General features: G+C 43.1%; 1 protein-coding gene across 1 annotated transcript in view; it reads right to left on the bottom strand.

Moving 5' to 3' along the window:
- Positions 1–22,066, bottom strand: part of LOC139552212 (collagen alpha-2(I) chain-like) — a 149,095-nt gene that overhangs the window by 13,251 nt on the left and 113,778 nt on the right. Inside the window, exons 10-37 of the mRNA XM_071363716.1 lie at positions 21,288–21,326; positions 20,985–21,038; positions 20,629–20,682; positions 16,972–17,079; positions 13,467–13,520; positions 11,735–11,788; positions 11,394–11,438; positions 11,232–11,285; positions 11,071–11,115; positions 10,862–10,915; positions 10,469–10,513; positions 10,297–10,350; positions 10,101–10,145; positions 9,936–9,989; positions 7,713–7,757; positions 7,476–7,529; positions 7,226–7,333; positions 7,079–7,132; positions 6,783–6,836; positions 6,519–6,563; positions 4,269–4,322; positions 3,541–3,585; positions 1,878–1,931; positions 1,585–1,638; positions 1,425–1,478; positions 1,228–1,281; positions 1,032–1,085; positions 854–898 (exon numbers count right to left, since the gene is read on the bottom strand). Coding sequence (XP_071219817.1) covers positions 854–898; positions 1,032–1,085; positions 1,228–1,281; positions 1,425–1,478; positions 1,585–1,638; positions 1,878–1,931; positions 3,541–3,585; positions 4,269–4,322; positions 6,519–6,563; positions 6,783–6,836; positions 7,079–7,132; positions 7,226–7,333; positions 7,476–7,529; positions 7,713–7,757; positions 9,936–9,989; positions 10,101–10,145; positions 10,297–10,350; positions 10,469–10,513; positions 10,862–10,915; positions 11,071–11,115; positions 11,232–11,285; positions 11,394–11,438; positions 11,735–11,788; positions 13,467–13,520; positions 16,972–17,079; positions 20,629–20,682; positions 20,985–21,038; positions 21,288–21,326 — 1,533 coding nt within the window. The remainder of the gene's footprint in view (positions 1–853; positions 899–1,031; positions 1,086–1,227; positions 1,282–1,424; positions 1,479–1,584; positions 1,639–1,877; positions 1,932–3,540; positions 3,586–4,268; positions 4,323–6,518; positions 6,564–6,782; positions 6,837–7,078; positions 7,133–7,225; positions 7,334–7,475; positions 7,530–7,712; positions 7,758–9,935; positions 9,990–10,100; positions 10,146–10,296; positions 10,351–10,468; positions 10,514–10,861; positions 10,916–11,070; positions 11,116–11,231; positions 11,286–11,393; positions 11,439–11,734; positions 11,789–13,466; positions 13,521–16,971; positions 17,080–20,628; positions 20,683–20,984; positions 21,039–21,287; positions 21,327–22,066) is intronic.

Genomic DNA, 22,066 nt, shown 5'->3' with positions numbered 1-22,066 from the left:
CTACCGATCCTCGACTTCGGCGATGTCATTTAAATAATAGCCTCCAACACTCACAGTGCCATCCGTTTTGTCACCAAAGCCCAATATACTACCCACCATTGCAACCTGTACGCTCTCGTTGGCTGGCCCTCACTTCATACCCGTCGCCAAATCCACTGGTTCCAGGTCATCTACAAGTCTTTGCTAGGTAAAGCCCCGCCTTATCTCAGCTCACTAGTCACCATAGCAGCACCCACCCGTAGCACGCGCTCCAGCAGGTATATCTCACTGGTCACCCCCAAAGCCAATTCCTCCTTTGGCCGCCTTTCCTTCCAGTTCTCTGCTGCCAATGACTGGAACGAACTGCAAAAATCACTGAAGCTGGAGACTCATCTCTCTCACTAGCTTTAAGCACCAGCTATCAGAGCAGCTCACAGATCACTGCACCTGTACATAGCCCATCTGTAAATAGCCCATCCAACTACCTCATCCCCATACTGTATTTATTTATCTTGCTCCTTTACACCCCAGTATCTCTACTTGCACATTCATCTTCTGCACATCAATCACTCCAGTGTTTAATTGGTATATTGTAATTATTCTGCCACTATGGCCTATTTATTGCCTTACCTTCCTTATCCTACCTCATTTGCACACTGTATATAGACTTTTTCTACTGTATTATTGACTATATGTTTGTTTATTCCATGTGTAACTCTGTGTTGTTGTATGTGTCGAACTGCTTTGCTTTATCTTGGCCAGATCGCAGTTGTAAATGAGAACTTGTTTTCAACTAGCCTACCTGGTTAAATAAAGGTGAAACAAAAAAAAGAAATAAAAATTGATTGACCAATGTGATTGAGGTTGATCTCACCTGAGGTCCTGGAGGGCCTCTCTCCCCAGGAGGTCCTGATAAACCCTATAAAATACAGCCCAGTCAGCACAGACTCAATACACCCAGCACCCAAACTAACGCCAGACTCAATGAAGTTGTCTACAAGGACTTGTCACATACAGTATGTGGACTTGTCAATGACAGCACAGTTACTTACTGGAGGTCCAGCCTTCCCAGAAGGACCAGGCAGGCCTCTCACGCCGGTCTCTCCCTGAGACACAAATACACCGTCAGTCGCAATAACGACTAAACATTTCAAAGGAGCTACACATAGAAACACGTGATTCTGGTGCAGGTCTGGTATGGCCGTTTGGAATAATCACTGACTACATAACTCATATGAGTGTCCTTACCCTCTCTCCCATGTGAGCTGTTGTACCACGCATTCCCACGTTACCCGGGAAACCCTGGGGGCAAGAGAGACACGGGAGTGGTAATATAAGGACGTTGCACACACACACGCACACGCGCACACGAGGACAAAACAGAGACATTCTCAGTGTGCTGATCAAACCCTTTGCCCTATACGCCCTACAGAAGCATCACTTACATACGTGCCTACTGAGCCCTGTGGGCCCTCCACACCTTCCTTCCCAGTGAAGCCCTGATGGAGAGAGACAGCGTCACACACACACACACACACACACACGGTTCAAAGTTGTCCTATTGAGAATCACATTAATCACTTTCTTGTTAAATGTGTCACTGACCCTCTCTCCCAGAGGCCCAGGGATACCTGTTGGTCCTATCCGTCCAGGTGGGCCCTGTCAATGAGACAGTAGTCACTCACACTGCACGCTGTGTGCAGATGGCCTCAGTCCCCAACACTAACTCTGTTCATGGCTCATCATTGCAGCTAGTAATTGATTATTTAGGCATGTCTGCCAGATCATTGTGCATGTTTATGATAGTAATATCCACAATCAATGTCCTATGATTGTTGGTGGAACACAATAACTTAAAGTGTCTGATTGGAATAAACTTTGAGGCCTTCTAGACTCACCGGAGGTCCTGAGGGGCCATCTGGACCTGGCTCTCCAGCAATGCCCTGGAATCCCTTGAGCAAGGACAAGGAAGGCGAAAGAGTGATGGAAAGAGTAAGAGGAGAGAGGAGAATGAGAGAATGATGGAGAGAGGAAGAAAGAAGAGAGCTTATCGCATGGGTGTACTCGATTAGAACATTAAAATGCAAATAAAAAACGAATTGGAATTGATTACATATAATACAATGAAAATGTTTGCACAATGCTGTGAGTCGATTCAGAGTTTATAAATGTTTTGCTATTCAGCTGTTTAATCTACCGCTTAATGACTTTGTAATCATGAGTTAATTGGACCAACTATATGCAGGCTATTCAGTAATTATTTCTCTGGTTATGTACAGAGGTTAACTGTACCCAATTTAATGGGCTACCTCATCCATCTTTGTTACCAATAATACCACCTAATAATATAAACATCAACAATGGAGTAATGTCTATGTTCCTGCAAGGAACATTAAATCAAAGAACAACTTTCAGCTATCTAAATTGGAAATCTAACATTTTTATTTTGTGGTTTTTATGGATATGTCGATGATGGCAGTGGCACATAACTTTATCAAATGGATAATCAATTGGTGATAATGCCCACATGCCAAATCATTTATCTTAGCCATCCCTCTTCCTCTGCTTCCTTCTCCTGTCTCCCCTCAGTGTTCTCTCTGCCTGGTGAGGAGTCTATATTTAAGCAATAAGGCCCGGGGGGGTGTGGTATATGACCAATATACCACGGCCAAGGGCTGTTATGCAAGACGCAACACAGAGTGCCTGGATACAGTTCTTAGCAGTGGTATATTGGCCATACACAAACCCCTGAGGTGCCTTATTGCTTTTATTAATTGGTTACCAACATAAGTAGAAAAGTAAAAATAAAATGTTTGTCATACCTGTGGTAAATGGTCTGATACACCACGGCTTTCAACCAATCAGCATTCAGGGCTCAAACCACCCAGTTTATAATACAGTATATAGCTGAGGTTGAAGTACAATACACTGGCCAGATCACAGACCCTCTGGAGGTGACTGACTGGGCTAGAAACCACTTTCACGCCTCCTCATATTGTATTATCCACACCCCACACACTCATATGTTTATGTGAGAGTGCGTGTGTGAATGCACAGGTGTGTGTGTGTGCGCTCGTGCGTGGGAAACCATCAGTGTGTGTGGCGGCGATGCAATATCACTGACCTACGCCCTCACACTCCTGAACCTTTTACAGCTCCCGTTTACAAGCATGGAGAGACACCTGATATCGTTAACTAGCTCGGTAGCAAGTACTTTTCTGCCCTATTACATTTTTTGGGCCTAGTCTGCGTTTGTTGTGATTGCCTGGTCACAAAATCATATAAAACCCATCATATATTTCAGGGGTGTCCTATAAAATGTGACAAGGTGTTTTTATTTGCTTTCCTTCAGCACCTCGCACTGCCCGGTCAAAAATAGCTGAGCTGGGAGAATTACAGTATATCATTGACCAACCAATGAATTTAAACATAATGAGACTGACTATAAGAAGTTCTTAGAGTTACTAAGTCTCATGGTGACCTTTACTTGAACCACATGTATTGAGTATGAGTCTCTACGATAAGCCTATGTATACTGTTAAAGTATCTTCTTGGTTTTACCTTTAGGCCTTTACTGCCAGCTATTGCCACTGAACCAGAGAGACCCTGCAACACGTGAGAAACGAGTGTCAACTCAATAGACACCAACAGAGGTCATGCACTGTATACACAAGCATTAATGTGAATAAGAGACATAGCGCTGACCATTAGCAAATACAGTAACTCCATAACTACACATTATAAACAAGGACACAAATGCCATTCATCTTGTTATATTCATGTTAGAATGTAATGAGATGAGGTTGAAATTGAGGAGGGATGAATTAAAGTTGAGAATGCATATTCCGGTTTGTCTGCCCCACATGCAATGACAATCACTTGTGAATATGTCACACGAAGCAGGGTTGTGAAGATTGCCATCTGCTGTTCAGAACCAGAATGACTACAGTTGTTCACAACTCATTATCTGATTCTACAGAAACCCTCAGGAGTAGGGTTGCAAAATTCGGTAACTTCCAGGAATTTTCCATCTGAATTCTGGAAACACAGGACAACCCTACTCAGGAGACATTTTACTATAATCCTTTCTGATTGCACCTATACTTTTCTTCAGCAATACTTTCAAATATCTGCCAATATATGCAGTGCAGACAGGAAAAAATCTGACAAAAGAAAAACTGTTGATTGGCAGTCTATTTTGTGTACATGGCTCAGTGTATGCAGTATATACAAGCGCAGTGTTTTCAGGGGTGTGATCACTGTATTGAAATATGATATAGAATGGGAACCTGTGTACCAGGCTTTCCTTCTGGTCCCTCTGTCCCGGGAGGGCCTGGCAAGCCCTGTTGGAAACAAGTGGAAACACACACACACACAATAATAAGTGTACTGTGATTCCGTCTTTCATATTTGTTTTTAGTCAGCTCCATTAGATAAGCCCGTACAACCTTGGATACCCTTTATCACCAAGCAAGTGTTAGCATCTAGAGTTTTAACACTGATATATATATACACTGCTCAAAAAAATAAAGGGAACACTTAAACAACACAATGTAACTCCAAGTCAATCACACTTCTGTGAAATCAAACTGTCCACTTAGGAAGCAACACTGATTGACAATAAATTTCACATGCTGTTGTGCAAATGGAATAGACAAAAGGTGGAAATTATAGGCAATTAGCAAGACACCCCCAATAAAGGAATGGTTCTGCAGGTGGTGACCACAGACCACTTCTCAGTTCCTATGCTTCCTGGCTGATGTTTTGGTCACCTTTGAATGCTGGCGGTGCTTTCACTCTAGTGGTAGCATGAGACGGAGTCTACAACCCACACATGTGGCTCAGGTAGTGCAGTTCATCCAGGATGGCACATCAATGCGAGCTGTGGCAAAAAGGTTTGCTGTGTCTGTCAGCGTAGTGTCCAGAGCATGGAGGCGCTACCAGGAGACAGGCCAGTACATCAGGAGACGTGGAGGAGGCCGTAGGAGGGCAACAACCCAGCAGCAGGACCGCTACCTCCGCCTTTGTGCAAGGAGGTGCACTGCCAGAGCCCTGCAAAATGACCTCCAGCAGGCCACAAATGTGCATGTGTCTGCTCAAACGGTCAGAAACAGACTCCATGAGGGTGGTATGAGGGCCCGACGTCCACAGGTGGGGGTTGTGCTTACAGCCCAACACCGTGCAGGACGTTTGGCATTTGCCAGAGAACACCAAGATTGGCAAATTCGCCACTGGCGCCCTGTGCTCTTCACAGATGAAAGCAGGTTCACACTGAGCACATGAGCACATGTGACAGACGTGACAGAGTCTGGAGACGGCGTGGAGAACGTTCTGCTGCCTGCAACATCCTCCAGCATGACCGGTTTGGCGGTGGGTCAGTCATGGTGTGGGGTGGCATTTCTTTGTGGGGCCGCACAGCCCTCCATGTGCTCGCCAGAGGTAGCCTGACTGCCATTAGGTACCGAGATGAGATCCTCAGACCCCTTGTGAGACCATATGCTGACACATGCACATTTGTGGCCTGCTCGAGGTCATTTTGCAGGGCTCTGGCAGTGCACCTCCTTGCACAAAGGCGGAGGTAGCGGTCCTGCTGCTGGGTTGTTGCCCTCCTACGGCCTCCTCCACGTCTCCTGATGTACTGGCCTGTCTCCTGGTAGCGCCTCCATGCTCTGGACACTACGCTGACAGACACAGCAAACCTTTTTGCCACAGCTCGCATTGATGTGCCATCCTGGATGAACTGCACTACCTGAGCCACTTGTGTGGGTTGTAGACTCTGTCTCATGCTACCACTAGAGTGAAAGCACCGCCAGCATTCAAAAGTGACCAAAACATCAGCCAGGAAGCATAGGAACTGAGAAGTGGTCTGTGGTCACCACCTGCAGAACCATTCCTTTATTGGGGGTGTCTTGCTAATTGCCTATAATTTCCACCTTTTGTCTATTCCATTTGCACAACAGCATGCAAAATGTATTGTCAATCAGTGTTGCTTCCTAAGTGGACAGTTTGATTTCACAGAAGTGTGATTGACTTGGAGTTACATTGTGTTGTTTAAGTGTTCCCTTTATTTTTTTGAGCAGTGTATATATTACTGAGAAGACAGATCTTTCCCTCCACACACACCAGTGGAGGCTGCTGAGGGGAGGAGTCCATGGAGTTTTATCAAATGTATGGTTTCCATGTGGTTGATACCATTCCATTCACTCCATTCCAGCTATTACTATGAGCCGTCCTCCCCTCAGCAGCCTCCACTGACACACACACACACACACACACACACACACACACACACACACACACACACACACACACACACACACACACACACACACACACACACACACACACACACACACACACACACACACACACACACACACACACACACACACACAGATCTGCTGTTCTGCCAACATAGATATTGCCAATTGAGGCGTACACTTTATTTCTGATTTGTCAAGAATAATGAAGTATTTGCAATGCAAATTGATCAAGTAGATGGCTCCACTAGTGTTTGTCTGTGAATGTTCTGTGCTTACCGGTTGACCAGGCTGGCCAACATTCCCTCTCTGACCCATGCGACCCTGGGTAAAAGAGGGCAGTGCCAATCAGGACACCATTCAAATATCAAGAGCAGAACTTAAATCACGCTTTACTTAATACTAGGGTTGCAAAGTTCCAGAAACTTTCCCATAATTCCCAGAAATTACAAATCCTAGAAATGCTGGATAACCTGGACATTTTGAAAATTTGACTGGAATTTAGCAACCTTCATAAACACATTCAATGGGAGAGTGCCCTACCTTGGTTCCTCTGTGTCCAGGCTTGCCGTTGCGCCCATCTGTTCCTCTATTCCCCTTCAAAGAAACACAGAGATATTTAATACACTACATGTCCCAAATGGCACCCCATAGGACTGGTCAAAAGTAGTGCACTACACAGGCCGGGAATAGGTTGCCATTTGGGAAACACTATTTCAGGACATGAAATCCACAGTTTAATCATCATTTTGACTAATCCTAACAGGCAGACTGATGTTACTGATCTTACAAAATGTTACATTCATTATGATGCATTCCTTTCTGAAGTATTCTCTGACCTTCAGCCCCTCTCTGCCCAGTTTTCCCTGAGGGCCAGTTTCTCCATTCTCACCCTGAAAGACAAGATCCAAAATCCATCAGTCTTCCACTGGTAAAGTGTCAGTCTATAACTTTAGATAAAGTGATAAGGCAGAGAGGCTGCCTACCTCAATGCCTTTAGTGCCAGGTTGACCTTTGAGCCCTGTAAAGCCAGGGGGGCCACTGGGACCCCTCTCTCCCTGAGGCCCTTGGATACCCAAAGCACCCTGAACACCCTGAGAGATAGAACAAAAGAGAGAGAGAGAGAGAGAGAGACAGAAACAGATAACAGGGTAACTCACAATAGACGTAAAAACTATGAATCAACAGCTTTAGTTTTGCGGAATGTGTACAGGTCTCCAGAGACCGGGTTCTTACTCTCTCCCCCTTTGGTCCAGGGTCTCCCTTATCCCCGTCTGGTCCTCTTTTGCCCTGTGGAGGTCAGAGGTGAGGGGTCAGTTGTCAGAGAGGGGTCAGACGAGGGCAAGTAAAGTAAGTAGCTGAAAAGCATGCAATCTGGTCCTTCATAGTGTTTTGAATCACTCCAAGGACAGCACAAAAATGGATTCCATCTAATTCAAAATAAATGTCAGTAAATGCAGTACTAATACTTACAGTAATACCAGGGAAACCCATTGGACCTTGTGTTCCCAGTGGGCCCTTCAATCAAAGAGTGACAGAGAATGGATTGAAGCGTTCGTTCCTTTTAGTTCATTTTTCTCACTTCAAGTAGAGGATGGAGAGAAATCATGGCTCCAACAAATCTTCCCTTTCATGATGATCTTTTGTCTGATCTATAGCCACACTTCGGCCACACTGACTGACAATGTAAACTGACTGACACATTTTTTATGATACACCATCTGATAACAGCATAATATAAGAGATATACAGTGCTTTCGGAAAGTATTCAGACCCCTTGACTTTTTCCATATTTTGTAATGTTACAGCCTATCTAAAATATCTGAAATAAAAAAAGCAATCTACACACAATACCCCATAATGACAAAGCGAAAACAGGTTTCTAGAAATTGAGCTCATGTGCATCCTGTTTCCATTGATCATCCTTTAGACGTTTCCACAACTTGATTGGAGTCCACCTGTGGTACATTCAATTGATTGGACGTGATTTGGAAATGCACACACCTGTCTATATAAGGTCCCACAGTTGAGGTCGAAGGAATTGTCGGTAGAGCTCCGAGACAGGATTGTGTCGAGGCACAGATCTGGGGAAGGGTACAAAACATTTCTGCAGCATTGAAGATCCCCGAGAACACAGTGGCCTCCATCATTCTTAAATGGAAGAAGTTTGGAACCACCAAGATTCTTTCTAGCGCTGGCCGCCCGGCCAAACTGAGCAATCGGGGGAGAAGGGCCTTGGTCAGGGAGGTGACCAAGAACCTGATGGTCACTCTGACCAGAGCTCTATAGTTCCTCTGTGGAGATGGGAGAACCTTCCAGAAGGACAACCATCTCTGCAGCACTCCACCAATCAGGCCTTTATTGTAGAGTGTCCGGACAGAAGTCACTCCTCAGTAAAAGGCACATGACAGCCTGCTTGGAGTTTGTCAAAAGGCACCTAAAGGACTCAGACCACGAGAAACAAGATTCTCTGGTCTGATGAAACCAAGATTAAACTCTTTGGCCTGAATGCCAAGAGTCACATCTGGAGGAAACCTGGCACCATCCCTACGGTGAAGCATGGTGTTGGCAGCATCATGCTGTGGGGATGTTTTTCACCAGCAGGGACTGGGAGACTAGTCAGGAGCGAGGCAAAGATGAATGGAGCAAAGTACAGAGAGATTCTTGATGAAAAGCTGCTCCAGAGCGCTCAGGACCTCAGACTGGGACGACGGTTCATCTTCCAACAGGACAACAACCCTAAGCACACAGCCAAGACAACACAGGAGTGGCTTCGGAACAAGTCTCTGAATGTTCTTGAGTGGCCCAGCCAGAGCCCAGACTTGAACCCGATCGAACATCTCTGGAGAGACCTGAAAATAGCGGTGCAGCGACGCCCACCTCCAACCTGACAGAGCTTGATAGGATCTGCAGAGAAGAATGGGAGAAACTCCCCAAATACATGTGTGCCAAGCTTGTAGCGTCATACAGTAGAAGACTCAAGGCTGTAATCGCTGCCAGTGGTGCTTCAACAAAGTACTGAGTAAAGGGTCTGAATACTTATGTGAATGTTATTGCCGTTTTTTAAATTTGTAATATTATTAGCAAAAAAAAAAGAAAAATCAGTTTTTGCTTTGTCATTATGGGGTATTGATTGTAGATTGATAAGGACTGTAACCTTTAGAATAAGGATGTAACCTACATTAACAACATTTGGAAAAAGTCAAGGGGTCTGAATACTTTCCGAAGGCACCGTAGTCTGTGTAGAATTTAGTGAAAACTAGAGGAGCTGTCAACCTAAACATCGCCTAGAAGATGTCTGGATAACAGCCAGAGTAAAACTCACATGCAAACCGCCTGGGGATGGGATCTATGGCATTCTAGCAGTTTACAACCTCTCCAAATGAGTCATTTGATATCATATGAAGATACAGTGTGGCCATCATCCAGACATAAAAGTGACCTTGACTTGCCCATTTTAAAGTGTGTTTACTTTCTTAAGTTAGAGCCTTTCATCCATTAGCTTAGACCAGCTCTACCACAACCCATCAAAGCTAGAAGATGTAGGACATGGGATACACAACGCGTATTATAATCTGTAGCCTAACACATGAGTTCTGCCACATGGGCGCACTGTGAGGTTGCTGTGTGAGTGTGTGTCTCTGGCAGGAAAAGTGGGGTGAAGGTGGTCAGTCCATTGGGTACTATGCTACTCACCATGGGCCCCTCGAACCCTAGCTCACCCCGGATACCCATCATCCCCATTGGTCCCTGAGGAAGACAGAGAAAGGAAGGAAGCAAGGGGGTTGGAGAGAGACAGGTATAGTAGTTTGTTTTACTAGAGTAGAATGAACTTTACCAGCGAAGAGAGGAGCGACTTACAGGGTCACCTTTCGGACCAGCGGCACCACTCATCCCAAGCTGTCCCTGTGAAAATATAAAACCGTTCTGATTACTTTTAACCCCAGATATTAGACGTTACTGTGGTGAGAAATCCCTACGAAAAACACGTTTCCAAAGACCATCATCTGGTCCCAAGTCTCTGTTAGGGAAAGTTGTGCAGCTGATTGAGACTGACCTGAATTCCTCTGAGACCTGGAGGCCCACTCTCACCATCTAAACCCTGGGGCCCCTGGTGAAATAAACAGAAATATTTCCTTTATAGCCTAACAAGCATAGAGCATGGAGTTCTGTTGAATGTGACCCAACTTCAGGCAAGAAAACACAACAAGACAAACGTCTCCTCTTACCTGCGGGCCTCTGGGGCCAACAACTCCAACAAGGCCAAACTCTCCCTAGAAGATAAATGCAGGTTACCTTTGGCAAAGACTGCTGTCCCCATAAGAGAACCCTTTTTGTTTCCAGGGAGAACCCTTTTTGAGTCCACGTAGAACCCTTTTGGTTTCCAGGTCGAACTCTCTGTGGAAAGGGTCCTACATGGAACCCTAAAGAGTTCTTCCTGGAACCAAAAAGTGTTCTTCTATGGGGACAGAGGAAGAACCTTTTAAAGTTCTAGATAGCACATTTTCTTCTACGAGTGTACTCAGAAAGAGCTACCAATAAAATACCGTAGGTGCTAATTTTATACATGATCTAAAATAATGGGAGGACCGTCGTCTCCTGGGATCAAAATGTAATCTCACCTTTGAGCCGTTAACTCCCTGAGCGCCGACAGAGCCTGTGAAACCAGCGGCTCCCTGCGCAAAACAAAAATACACACACTGAGTGATATGATGTGGGATGACTGACATACAGTAGCATTTGGAATTAGGGCCCATTAGAATACTGTGTTTTACTGTACGTTGGAATACATAGTAGGGAAAGTCCAGACTCCTGTTGCCTGTCTACTCACCATTGACCCAGGAGGCCCTGGAGACCCATCAAACCCAGCCTCCCCCTGGAGAGTCACAAACACATGGACACAAGTTAATGACACACTCAACTTTAGTGATAAACAATGGCCAGTAAGTACCAGTTTATTTGTTTGTAGTATTGTTACTGTGGTTCACTCACATCAGGGCCGGGGGGCCCCTCTGGGCCAGTGGCCCCTCTGACTCCCTGAGGTCCCTGAAGAGAACACAGACACAGTAAACCTTTAGGGTTCTGGTCAAAAATAGTGCACTATAAAAGGAATAGGGTGCTATTTGGTACGCATACGGTGAGAGAAACACTTACACGTGGACCAACAAAACCGTGACGGCCTGGTAAACCAATGGAGCCCTACAGGACAAACAAAGATCACATCCTAAGCTTTCAATTGAGAGGACTATTCACACAAAAGTCATCAGCAACATACATACTGAGCATTACAGGGATATGAGAAAAGAAAATCAAGATAAATGTAATGTAAACTGATGTGAACGGTACCAGAACAGTCAGATCTCATAGTACTTACTCTTACCACTAAGAGGCAGCATATTCAAAGTAATAACATTGACTGGTAAAGACTGGAGATCGATATAAGTCAGTCTGGTACTCTAGTAATTACGAAACAATCATACTTCAGTCAAAATTACCTTCTCGCCCGGTTCTCCCATACGGCCTCTTCGACCCTTAGCTCCAATAAGGCCCTATAAGGCATTATAAAGAATGTTAAAAAGCATTATACATACAGTACCAGTCAAAAGTTTGGACACACCTACTCATTCCAGGGGTTTTCTTTGCTATTTTCTATATTGTAGAATAATAGTGAAGACATCAAAACTATGAAATAACACATATGGAATCAAGTAGTAACCAAAAAAGTGTTAAACAAATCAAAATATATTTTATATTTGGGGTTCTTCAAAGTAGCCAACCTTTGCCTTGATAACAGCTTTGCAAACTCTTGACATTTTCTCAACCAGCTTCATGAGGTAGTCACCTGGAATGCATTTCAATTAACAGGTGTGCTTTCTTTCCTTCTTAATGCATTTCAGCCAATCAGATGTGTTGTGACAACGTAGGGGTTGTATACAGAAGATAGCCCTATTTGGTAAAAAACCAAGTCCATATTATGGCAAGAACAGGTCAAACAGCAAAGTGAAACGACAGTCCATCATTACTTTAAGACATGAAGGTCAGTTAATCAGGAAAATTTCAAGAACTTCGAAAGTTTCTTTAAGTGCAGTTGCAAAAACCATCAAGCGCTAAGATGAAACTGGCTCTCATGAGGACCACCACAGGAAAGGAAGACCCAGAGTTACCTCTGCTGCAGAGGATAAGTTCTTTAGAGTTAACTGCACCTCAGATTGCAGCCCAAATAAATGCTTCACAGAGTTCAAGTAACAGACACATCTCAACATCAATTGTTCAGAGGATACTGTGTGAATCAGGCCTTAATGGACAAATTGCTGCAAAGAAGCCACTTCTAAAGGACACCAATAATAAGAAGAGACTTGCTTGGGCCAAAACACACGCGCAATGGACATTAGACCAGTGGAAATCTTGGAAATTGGAGATTTTTGGATCCAACCGCCGTGTCTTTGTTCAACGCAAAGTAGGTGAACGGATGATCTCTGCATGTGTGGTTGCCACGTGAAGCATGGGGGAGGAGGTGTGATGGTGTTTTGCTGGTGACAGTATCAGTTATTTATTTAGAATTCAAGGAACACTTAACCAGCATTGCTACCACAGCATCCTGCAGTGATACGCCATCCCATCTGGTTTGCGCTTAGTGGGACTATAATTGTTTTTCAACAGGACAATGACGCAATACACATCCAGGCTGTGTAAGGGCTATTTGACCAAGAAGGAGAGTGATGGAGTGCTGCATCAGACGACCTGACCTCCACAATCACCCAACCTGAAGCCAATTGAGATGGTTTGGGATGAGTTGGACCACAGAGTGAAGGAAAAGCAGATAACAAGTGCTCAGTATATGTGGGATCTCCTTCAAGACTGTTGGTAATGCAGTCTAGGTGACGCTGGTTGAGAGAATGCCAAGAGTGTGCAAAGCTGTCATCAAGGCAACGGGTGGCTACTTTGAATAATCTAAAATATATTTTGATTTGTTTAACCTTTTTTTGGTTACTACATGAGTCCATATGTGTTATTTCATAGTTTTGATGTCTTCACTATTATTCTACAATGTAAAAAATAGTAAAAATAAAGAAAAACCCTGGAATGAGTTGGTGTGTCCAAACTTTTGACTGGTGCTATACGTACTTCATAGAAAGTGTTAACAACTTATGCTCTTGATTAGTACTCTCCATTAGACCCATGTTTCAGAATTCATAATGCCAATGTTTCACTGTCCAACCCCCTTACCTCCTCCCCCTTTTCTCCTTTGGAACCGCCGTCTCCCCTGTACCCGAAGGGTCCCTAAGCAAAACGAGACAGCAATCATTGATATAATCAGAGATATAGCATCCGAAATGACACCCTATTCCATATATAGTGCACTACTTAGGGAAAGTAAGACCCTGGTAGGGCTGTAGCCGTCACAACATTTTGTCAGGCGGTGAAGCAAATAACTACTGGTCTTACGGCAATTGACTGTTAATTAACATAAACACATTTAGCATCTCCTAGCTTCAACACACTTGTAGCCTACAAGCCACTGATGCAGACCTTTGGAACAACTACATTTAAAAAAGTCGAATAAATCCATGTAATATAGCCTACACCGTCACAATAAATCCATTATTTATTTTAGACAGGTCTAAAGAAACATGATATGAAGAAAATGTAGTCTACTTCAGAAGAACAGAATAGTATACTCTGAGTTGTCCGTATATTAGGTCCTCACCTGGCTATGTCATACAGCTGTGGGCTACAATAGCTCATTTAGCAGACAAGATTTGCATAGAATTCCGTGCCATTATTTTATATAATTTTATAGTATGAAGAATACAGTTGAAAAAAGCTGAATAAAATAGAAAGGATATTTTCTCCAAAGGATTTGAGGGACTGCGCTATTCTGTGTTGAGCAGTTAACAAAGAAATAGGTACTCCTATATGCTTCATTTAGAGTTCTTAATGTAACTTTAGTTGTTCTACAAACGTTGGGCTATATGTTTAGATTTTTAATACATTGTAAGGCTGCATGATATGACTCTAATGATGATTTGAAAAAAGTTGCATGAAAGGCTTAAGCTCTGCTTTGTTTTTTTTGCGCAGGCTGTACACACTTCATCAGTCTCTCATTCACAATTTGACCAGTACTTGTTAATGCCTCGAATTTCCTGGTGAAATCTCCTTTGTGTGTCTGTAATGCCCCCTAAAAAACTCCATGTCTTTTGCGGCCAGTGGCCATTGTGACCTTGAGTTGAATATAATAATTATAATTCCCTTATCCCAGAGTGCTGTGTGCTCCGAAGCACCTCTCACTCACATGGCTCTCCATCACGTGATCGCGTCTTTCTCACAGGCTACAAGAGAAGACAGAAACATTGGGGACACAACTGCGCGGGTCCTTACCCAATTCCGTGGTGCATATTGAAGATATTGGAAGAACTGTCCACATTTACTTTTTGTCAGCCAACAAGATTAGTAGGCATTACGAACAGCGAAAGCACTAGCCTACGTCAATCTACTATCCCCGATAGTACAAAAGTTTACCTATTCTATTCTGTGCGAGAAATAAATATTCCAAACATAGTGTGGGACAATGTTTGGAATAATACAACCACTAGCATCCCAAAACTTTTTTAAGCATTGAGGCTGAAACAACAGATCAGAACATTTAGCTTAAAATGTTGATAAACTATCAGGATATTTCTTCACATTATAAGCACAGCAATGTGCACACGGCAGTAGGCTATAAGCGTGAATGTTCCATTAGCGGGAAAACACCATTATCAAAAGTGACCGCAAATGTAATTACGCATGTAATACTTTGATTATAAAGTTGCATTGTTATGGTGAAAATTATCTTCCCCAAACGTTAAACTCACGCGCTGCTTATGAATGCCAGTTAGCCTCTACACCCCTTGTAAAGCAGATTCATGTGCTTAAATTTAAGAAGTTATTTTGCCACTTTACAAACCTTATCAAAACATATAGGCCTATGGGTTAGGCTACATGAGGTGTGTGACTATGATTAGAAAAAGTCAACAACAAAAAAGGCATTGTTTCTTGCCTTACGCTGGGCATCATTCACAAGTGATAATATACTTCACAAGTGATAGGCTAATATTGTCACCTATCAGACTATTGTTAATTTAACCTTGTCTTTACATATACTAAATAATATACAGTGCATTCGGAAAGTATTCAGACCCCTTGACTCTTCCCACATTTTCTTAGATTACAGCCTTATTCCAAAATGGATTAAATCAAATATTTTCATCATCAATCTACACATAAAAAAAGCAAACAAAGCAAAAACAAGTTTTTCAAAATTTTTGCAAAAATCGAAAATATCAATGGACATAAGTATTCAGACCCTTTACTCAGTACTTTGTTGAAGCACCACTGGCAGCGATTACAGCCTTGAGTCTTCTTGGGTATGACGCTATCAGCTTGGCACACCTGTATTTGGGGAGTTTATCCCATTCTTCTCTGCAGATCATCTCAAGCTCTGTCAGGTTGGATGGTCTCTCCAAAGATGCTTAGGAAAAGCTCAAGGAAAAGTATTGGTGCTTCCAAACGTATTCCATTTGAGAATAATGGAGGCCATTGTGTTCTTGGGGACCTTCAATGCTGCATAAATTTTTTGGTACCCTTTGCCAGATCTATGCCTCGACACAATCTTCTCTCGGAGCTCTACGAATGATTATTTCGACCTCATGGCTTGGTTTTTGCTCTGACATGCACTGTCAACTGTGGGACCTTATATAGACAGGTGTGTGTTTTTCCAAATCATGTCCAATCAATTGAATGTACTACAGGTGAACTCCAATCAAGTTGTAGAAAAATCTCAAGGAGGATCAATGGAAACAGTATGCACCTGAGCTCAATTTTGAGTCTCATAGCACCTGGGTCTGAATACTTATGTAAATAAGTTATTTAAGTTTTTTTTTTTTATACATTTGAAAAAAATTCTAAAACCTGTTTTCGCTTTGTCATTAAGGGGTACTGTGTGTAGAATGATGAGGAAAAACAATGATTTAATACATTTTAGAATTAGGTTGTAACGTAACAAAATGTGGAAAAAGTCAAAGGTCTGAATATTTCCCGAATGCACTGTATGTGTGAAATTTGTTTTGATTTAGAATGGACCATTAATATGCACCTGTCTCGAAACAGGGGAGAAAATAGATGTCATCTATGCACTTAAAAAGTGAATGGAGGACACTTGTCCCATGGTTCATTTTCATGCCAGCCAGGTAGGCTTTACTCCTGTTGTAAAGAGAAGCAATGTGCTTAATAGTAGGAAAGTTGAGATACAGTATATAGTAGGCTTATCCTATAGACAGATGATGGGATCCTCCTCTTTTTAATAGAGGCCATCACTCTGTTTTAGAAATGTTGCGCAACATGAGGTCATGGGTTCTCATGAAGTGTTTGATTAGATTTTCAATTACATTTGCATTGATGTCAGAGTGATTAGAGGGACAATAGAGTGCTGAATACCAGGCAGTTAGCAAGTTTGTACAAATGACCATCAGCAGCATCAGAGCTTGGAGAAGCCTAATTACCGTGACTAAACGGTTTGACTGCCTTCATGACTCGTGACCACCGGTGTGGCGGTAATATGGTCGAGTAACAGCCCTAGGCCCTGGTTAAAATTAGTGCACTAAATAGGGAATATGGTGCTGTTGGAGGCTAGAATGGTTGTTTCTGAGAACAGAAAGTTATCACGTAATAAGTCACTGAGTGGTGCCCTCACCTGTCGCCCGGGATCACCCAGCGTCCCAGGCTGACCGTCCTGCCCATTCGCTCCATCTTTCCCATGGAGCCCTGCTCTGCCCGCCACGCCATTTGGCCCCGGCTCACCCTGCAATACAATAGATACCATCACCCAATCAGAGGCTGTGGACTGTGACAGAAACGCCACCACCCAATCAGAGGCTGTGGATCTGTGAAAGAGACAACATCACCCAATCAGAGGCTGTGGATCAGTGACAGAGACACCACCACCCAATCAGAGGCTGTGTGGACCTGTGACAGTGAAGAAGCATCCCAAATGGCACCCTATTTCTATAGGGCACTGGTCAAAAGTGGTGCACTATATAAGGAATAGGGTGCCATTTGACGAACCCCCTGGCACTATTCCTGCCCAACAGGGTGGCACTGAGAGCTTATCAAGAGGATGAGAAGCTAGACTTCAGACCTCCTTGTCATCAATAACACTGCTCTGCAAACAGGTGGAGACCATGTACAAATCTGAAAGCTTAAACACCTGTTAGCAGTGTGGAGTCTGTGAACTGTTATATTTCTGGGCCTGAACAGTGATTGATATTGTACATTTATTTATTGTATTTAACCCTTATTTTACCAGGAAAGTTGACTGAGAACACATTCGCTTTTACAGCAACAACCTGGGGAATAGTTACAGGGGAGAGGAAAGAACCAATTGGAAGCTGGGGAGGATTAGGTAGCCATGACGGTATGAGGGCTAGATTGGGAATTTAGCCAGGACACCGGGGTTAACACCCCTACTCTTACTATAAGTGGTATGGAATCTTTAGTGACCACAGAGAGTCAGGACACCCGTTTAATATCCCATCCGAAAGGTGGCACCCTACACAGGTCAATGTCCCCAATCACTACCATGAGGTATTGGGATATATTTTTTTTAAACCAGAGGAAAGAGCGCGTCCTACCGGCCCTCCAACACCACTTCCAGCGGCATCAGATCTCCCATCCAGGACCAACCCAGCTTAGCTTCAGAGGTAAGCCACCAACGTAATGCATTTTTACATATACATTTTACATACACATTTTACATACATGGTACTTTTATATAAAGCAATTACATAACAATAATTCATTACCAAACATAAACTCTTTAATCCCGCCGCTCAGCCACTCTCAGCCCATCCCACCTATCACCATAGACCACCCTGGTTGGGTTTCCATGTGCCATATATTTGTCAATTGTGCTGTGATGTTTTACATAAATGTTGAACCTTTCTAATCGTATAGTATCCACAGATTGTGAGCTAATAATGAAACCTTTCCTATGAGTATTATTATGTTATTTATATAGCGCAGCTATCAACATTTTTGTCCTCAAATGAAACTGGTATATATTTCTATTTATGCCAATTCCTTTCAGCCAATTTGTATCTTTAATATACAGCAGGCGAACAAGTTCCCTACTTTCTCGCTTTTTCCACTTGCCTCCATTTTTGTGGTAGTGTTGCAATCAGGTACTTACCTCTCCATGGTTGCAGAATCATATCTATTTTTGCTAACTTTCTATCGAAATGTATTGTGGTAAGTTCCTTTATATTTTTTGAGATGTGAATACCAAGTACGTCTACTTCACCATCCGCCCATTTTATTGGTAAACTCCAAGGTAGTGTAAACACTGTGTCTTTTAACGTTCCAATACTTAATATCGTACACTTGTCATAATTAGGTTTTTAGTCCATAGACGCTAGAAAAGTGATCAAGATCTTCAATGAGACAGTACAGGGATCTAGATTGCGGACTTATGAAAAAACTTCAGTCATCGGCATACATTGACACTTTAGTTATTATCCCCAGGATTTCTAACTCCTTGATGTTCTAATTGTAATAGTGAGAAAGACTTGCCACGATGGTCATTCACACACACACAACACAGCCATTCTCCACGCCACGTGTGTGTCTCAGTCCAGACACCGTATTGTCTTGTATTGGGGAGGGAGAGGAAGTGTTTACAGCTGTACCCAAAACCTCAGCAGTCTTTGATGTGGGCCATCTTGTTAGGCCATAGCGTCTGTGCTTTACTTTATTGCTCAGTCAGCTAAAGTCTCTGACAGGCTAAGACGCAACACGGCAAAGACTCTCTGCACCCAAAATGGCACCCTATTCCCTATTTAGTGAACTACATTTTACAGTGCCTTCAGAAAGTATTCAGACCCCTTGACTTTTGCCACATTTTGTTACGTTACAATCTAATTCTAAAATTGATGAAATAAATACAGTCTACACACAATGCAGTCTACACGCAATACCCATCAGCAGTCTACACACAATACCCCATAATGACAAAGCCAAAACAGTTTCTAAGAAATGTTAGCAAATTTATTAAAAATAAAAACAGAAATACCTTATTTACAAATATTCAACCATTCAGACCCTTTGCTATGAGACTCAAAAATGTTGTTCAGGTGTATCCTGTTTCCACTGATCATCCCTGAGATGTTTCTACAACTTCATTGGAGTCCACCTGTGGTAAATTCAATTGATTGGACATGATTGAAAGTGCATGTCAGAGCCATGAGGTCAAAGGAATTATCTGAAGAGACAGGTTTGTGTCAAGGCACAGACCTGTGGAAGGGTACCAAAACATTTCTGCAGCAATTGAAGGTCTCCAAGAACACAGTGGCCTGCATCATTCTTAAATGGAAGAAGTTTGGAACCACCCGGCCAAACTGAGCAATCGGGGGAGAAGGGCCTTGGTCAGGGACATGACCAAGAACCCGATGGTCACTCTGACAAAGCTCCAGAGTTCCTCTGTGGAGATGGGAGAACCTTCCAGAAGGACAACCATCTCTGCAGCACTCCACCAATCATTCGCTTTCTGGTAGTGGCCAGATGGAAGCCACTCCTCAGTGGAGTTTGGTGTTTGCCAAAAGGCCGCTGAAGGACTCTCAGACCATGAGAAACAACATTATCTGGTCTGATGAAACCAAGATTGAACTCTTTGGCCTGAATGCCAAGCGTCACATCTGGAGGAAACCTGGCACCATCCCTGCGGTGAAGCATGGTGGTGACAGCATCATGCTGTGGGGGTGTTTTTCAGCGGCAGGGACTGGGAGACTAGTTAGGATCGAGGCAAAGGTGAACGGAGCAAAGTACAGATGAAAAACCCATCCAACCTGACAGAGCTCGAGAGGATCCGCAGAGAAGAATGGGAAAAACTCTCCAAATACAGGTGTGCCAAGCTTGTAGCGTCATACCCAAGAAGATTAAAGGCTGTAATCACTGCCAAAGACGCATCAACAAAGTACTGAGGAAAGGGTCTGAATACTTATATAAATGTGATATTTCAAAATGTCTAAAAACTAGTTTTGCTTTGTCATTATGGGGTATTTGTTGTAGATTGATGAGGGAAAAACATTTCATATTTTTTTTATTTTTAGAATAAGGCTGTAAAGTAAAAATGTTTGGAAAAAGTAATGGGGTCTGAATACTTTCCGAATGCACTGTAGGATGCAGCCTTGATTTGATAACAGAATGGCCCGCATACTCAATATGATCCTAATTACCACTTTAACGACAACGTTTAGATCCAGAAGTTTTTCGTCAGGTCACCTTCGTTCCAAATACAGTGTGCAGACTTTTCTGTATTTTTCATGTATCCTTTATGTACCCTGTCATTAGTACTTACCATTTCTCCCATTACTCCTGGAGGCCCTCGTTGACCAGGATCGCCTGTTGGCCCCTGGGTAAGATGTGAGAAGAGATGAATAGATAGAGAGATAGAGACAGACAGATAGCAACAGATCAGACAAACATGTAACTCACAACACAGAGGTCAAACAGTATAAATCAACACTTTTGCTGAGTGTGTAGACTAGAGAGAGAGAGAATTATCAGGCGTTCATCTCAACTACATTATGTCATGTAAACCAGTATTCATGTCATGTAAACCAGTATTCATCATCTGGGTATACTACCCAGATGATGAGACTCTTCACCACACCTAATGTAGGACCAAATATGCAGGGAAGGGGTCTCACTCACCTGTGGGCCTGGCTTCCCCATCTCCCCAGCTGGTCCTGGGGGTCCCTGCTCCCTCTGCAAGCAAACAGAGAACAGAACAGTGTCAGGAAAAACCATAATGCACCCTGCTGTATTCTATGACCGGTATACTCTATAAGACCCTAATTGTGTCCCAAATGGCACCCTATTCCTGTTATAGTGCAGTATTTTTGGCCAGGACCCATATGACTCTGGTCGAAAGTAATGCATAGGGAATAGGGGGCCATTTGGGATGCATTCCCAGCCAGTCTAGTCCCAGTCATGGGAGCGATGTCCATTACTTACAGGCCAGCCAGCGCTGAGCAACTGGTAGAAAGAGGTTTTCTGGAAGAAACATGGAGACATGGCAGATTATTTCAAGTTTCACAAAGTCAGAATTCGTAAAAAAAAATAAAAAAAAAAGGAAATGTATATGGATTTACATAACAATTTTATTAATGCCTATGTTCCATCGTTCATATCATTGCCATCTTAAAGGGACATTTCACTCATAAATTAAAGTGCCTATGTTTTCAGATGCTTTCACAACATTGGTTGTGAACTGCAGATCCAGCTATACGCCTCAATCCCAAATGTCAAATTTCTTGGTTTTCCTGCTTTTATTCAGTGCCATATCCTCTCAAAACAAAGCACTGGTGCTAAAATAAAACATATTTTCATCATCCTCACTCAATAGATACAGCACAGTATCAGTTCAAAGCCCAGTGTAACAAATCGCCCATCACTACTTTACTCTTACACCGCATCTTTATTCAATAATGTCCATGCAGTTTTTCATCACGCTGATCATCATGCCGTATTACACAGCCTGCAGCTGTGTTCAGACTCAGAGCAGGCAGGAAGATCAAACTGATGAGGGATGGCTGGAGCACGAGCTCACACGCACCAACAGTGTGGGGTAAAAGACTGTACAGCTAATCTGGGAAAACCTCTGGGGGAAAATAGGGTTGCAAAATTCAGGTAACGTTCCCCAAATTCCCAGGATTTCCAGAAATCTAAAACATTTTCCAGAAATAACTGTCAATTTAGGGAAAGTTACCCGTATTTTGCAAACCTACACAGGC

This window comes from Salvelinus alpinus, chromosome 24 (genome assembly GCF_045679555.1).
Source record: "Salvelinus alpinus chromosome 24, SLU_Salpinus.1, whole genome shotgun sequence".
Classification (NCBI taxonomy): Eukaryota; Metazoa; Chordata; class Actinopteri; order Salmoniformes; family Salmonidae; genus Salvelinus; species Salvelinus alpinus.
Note: the sequence above shows the minus strand (reverse complement) of the source record. Positions and strands in the feature narration are given on the sequence as shown.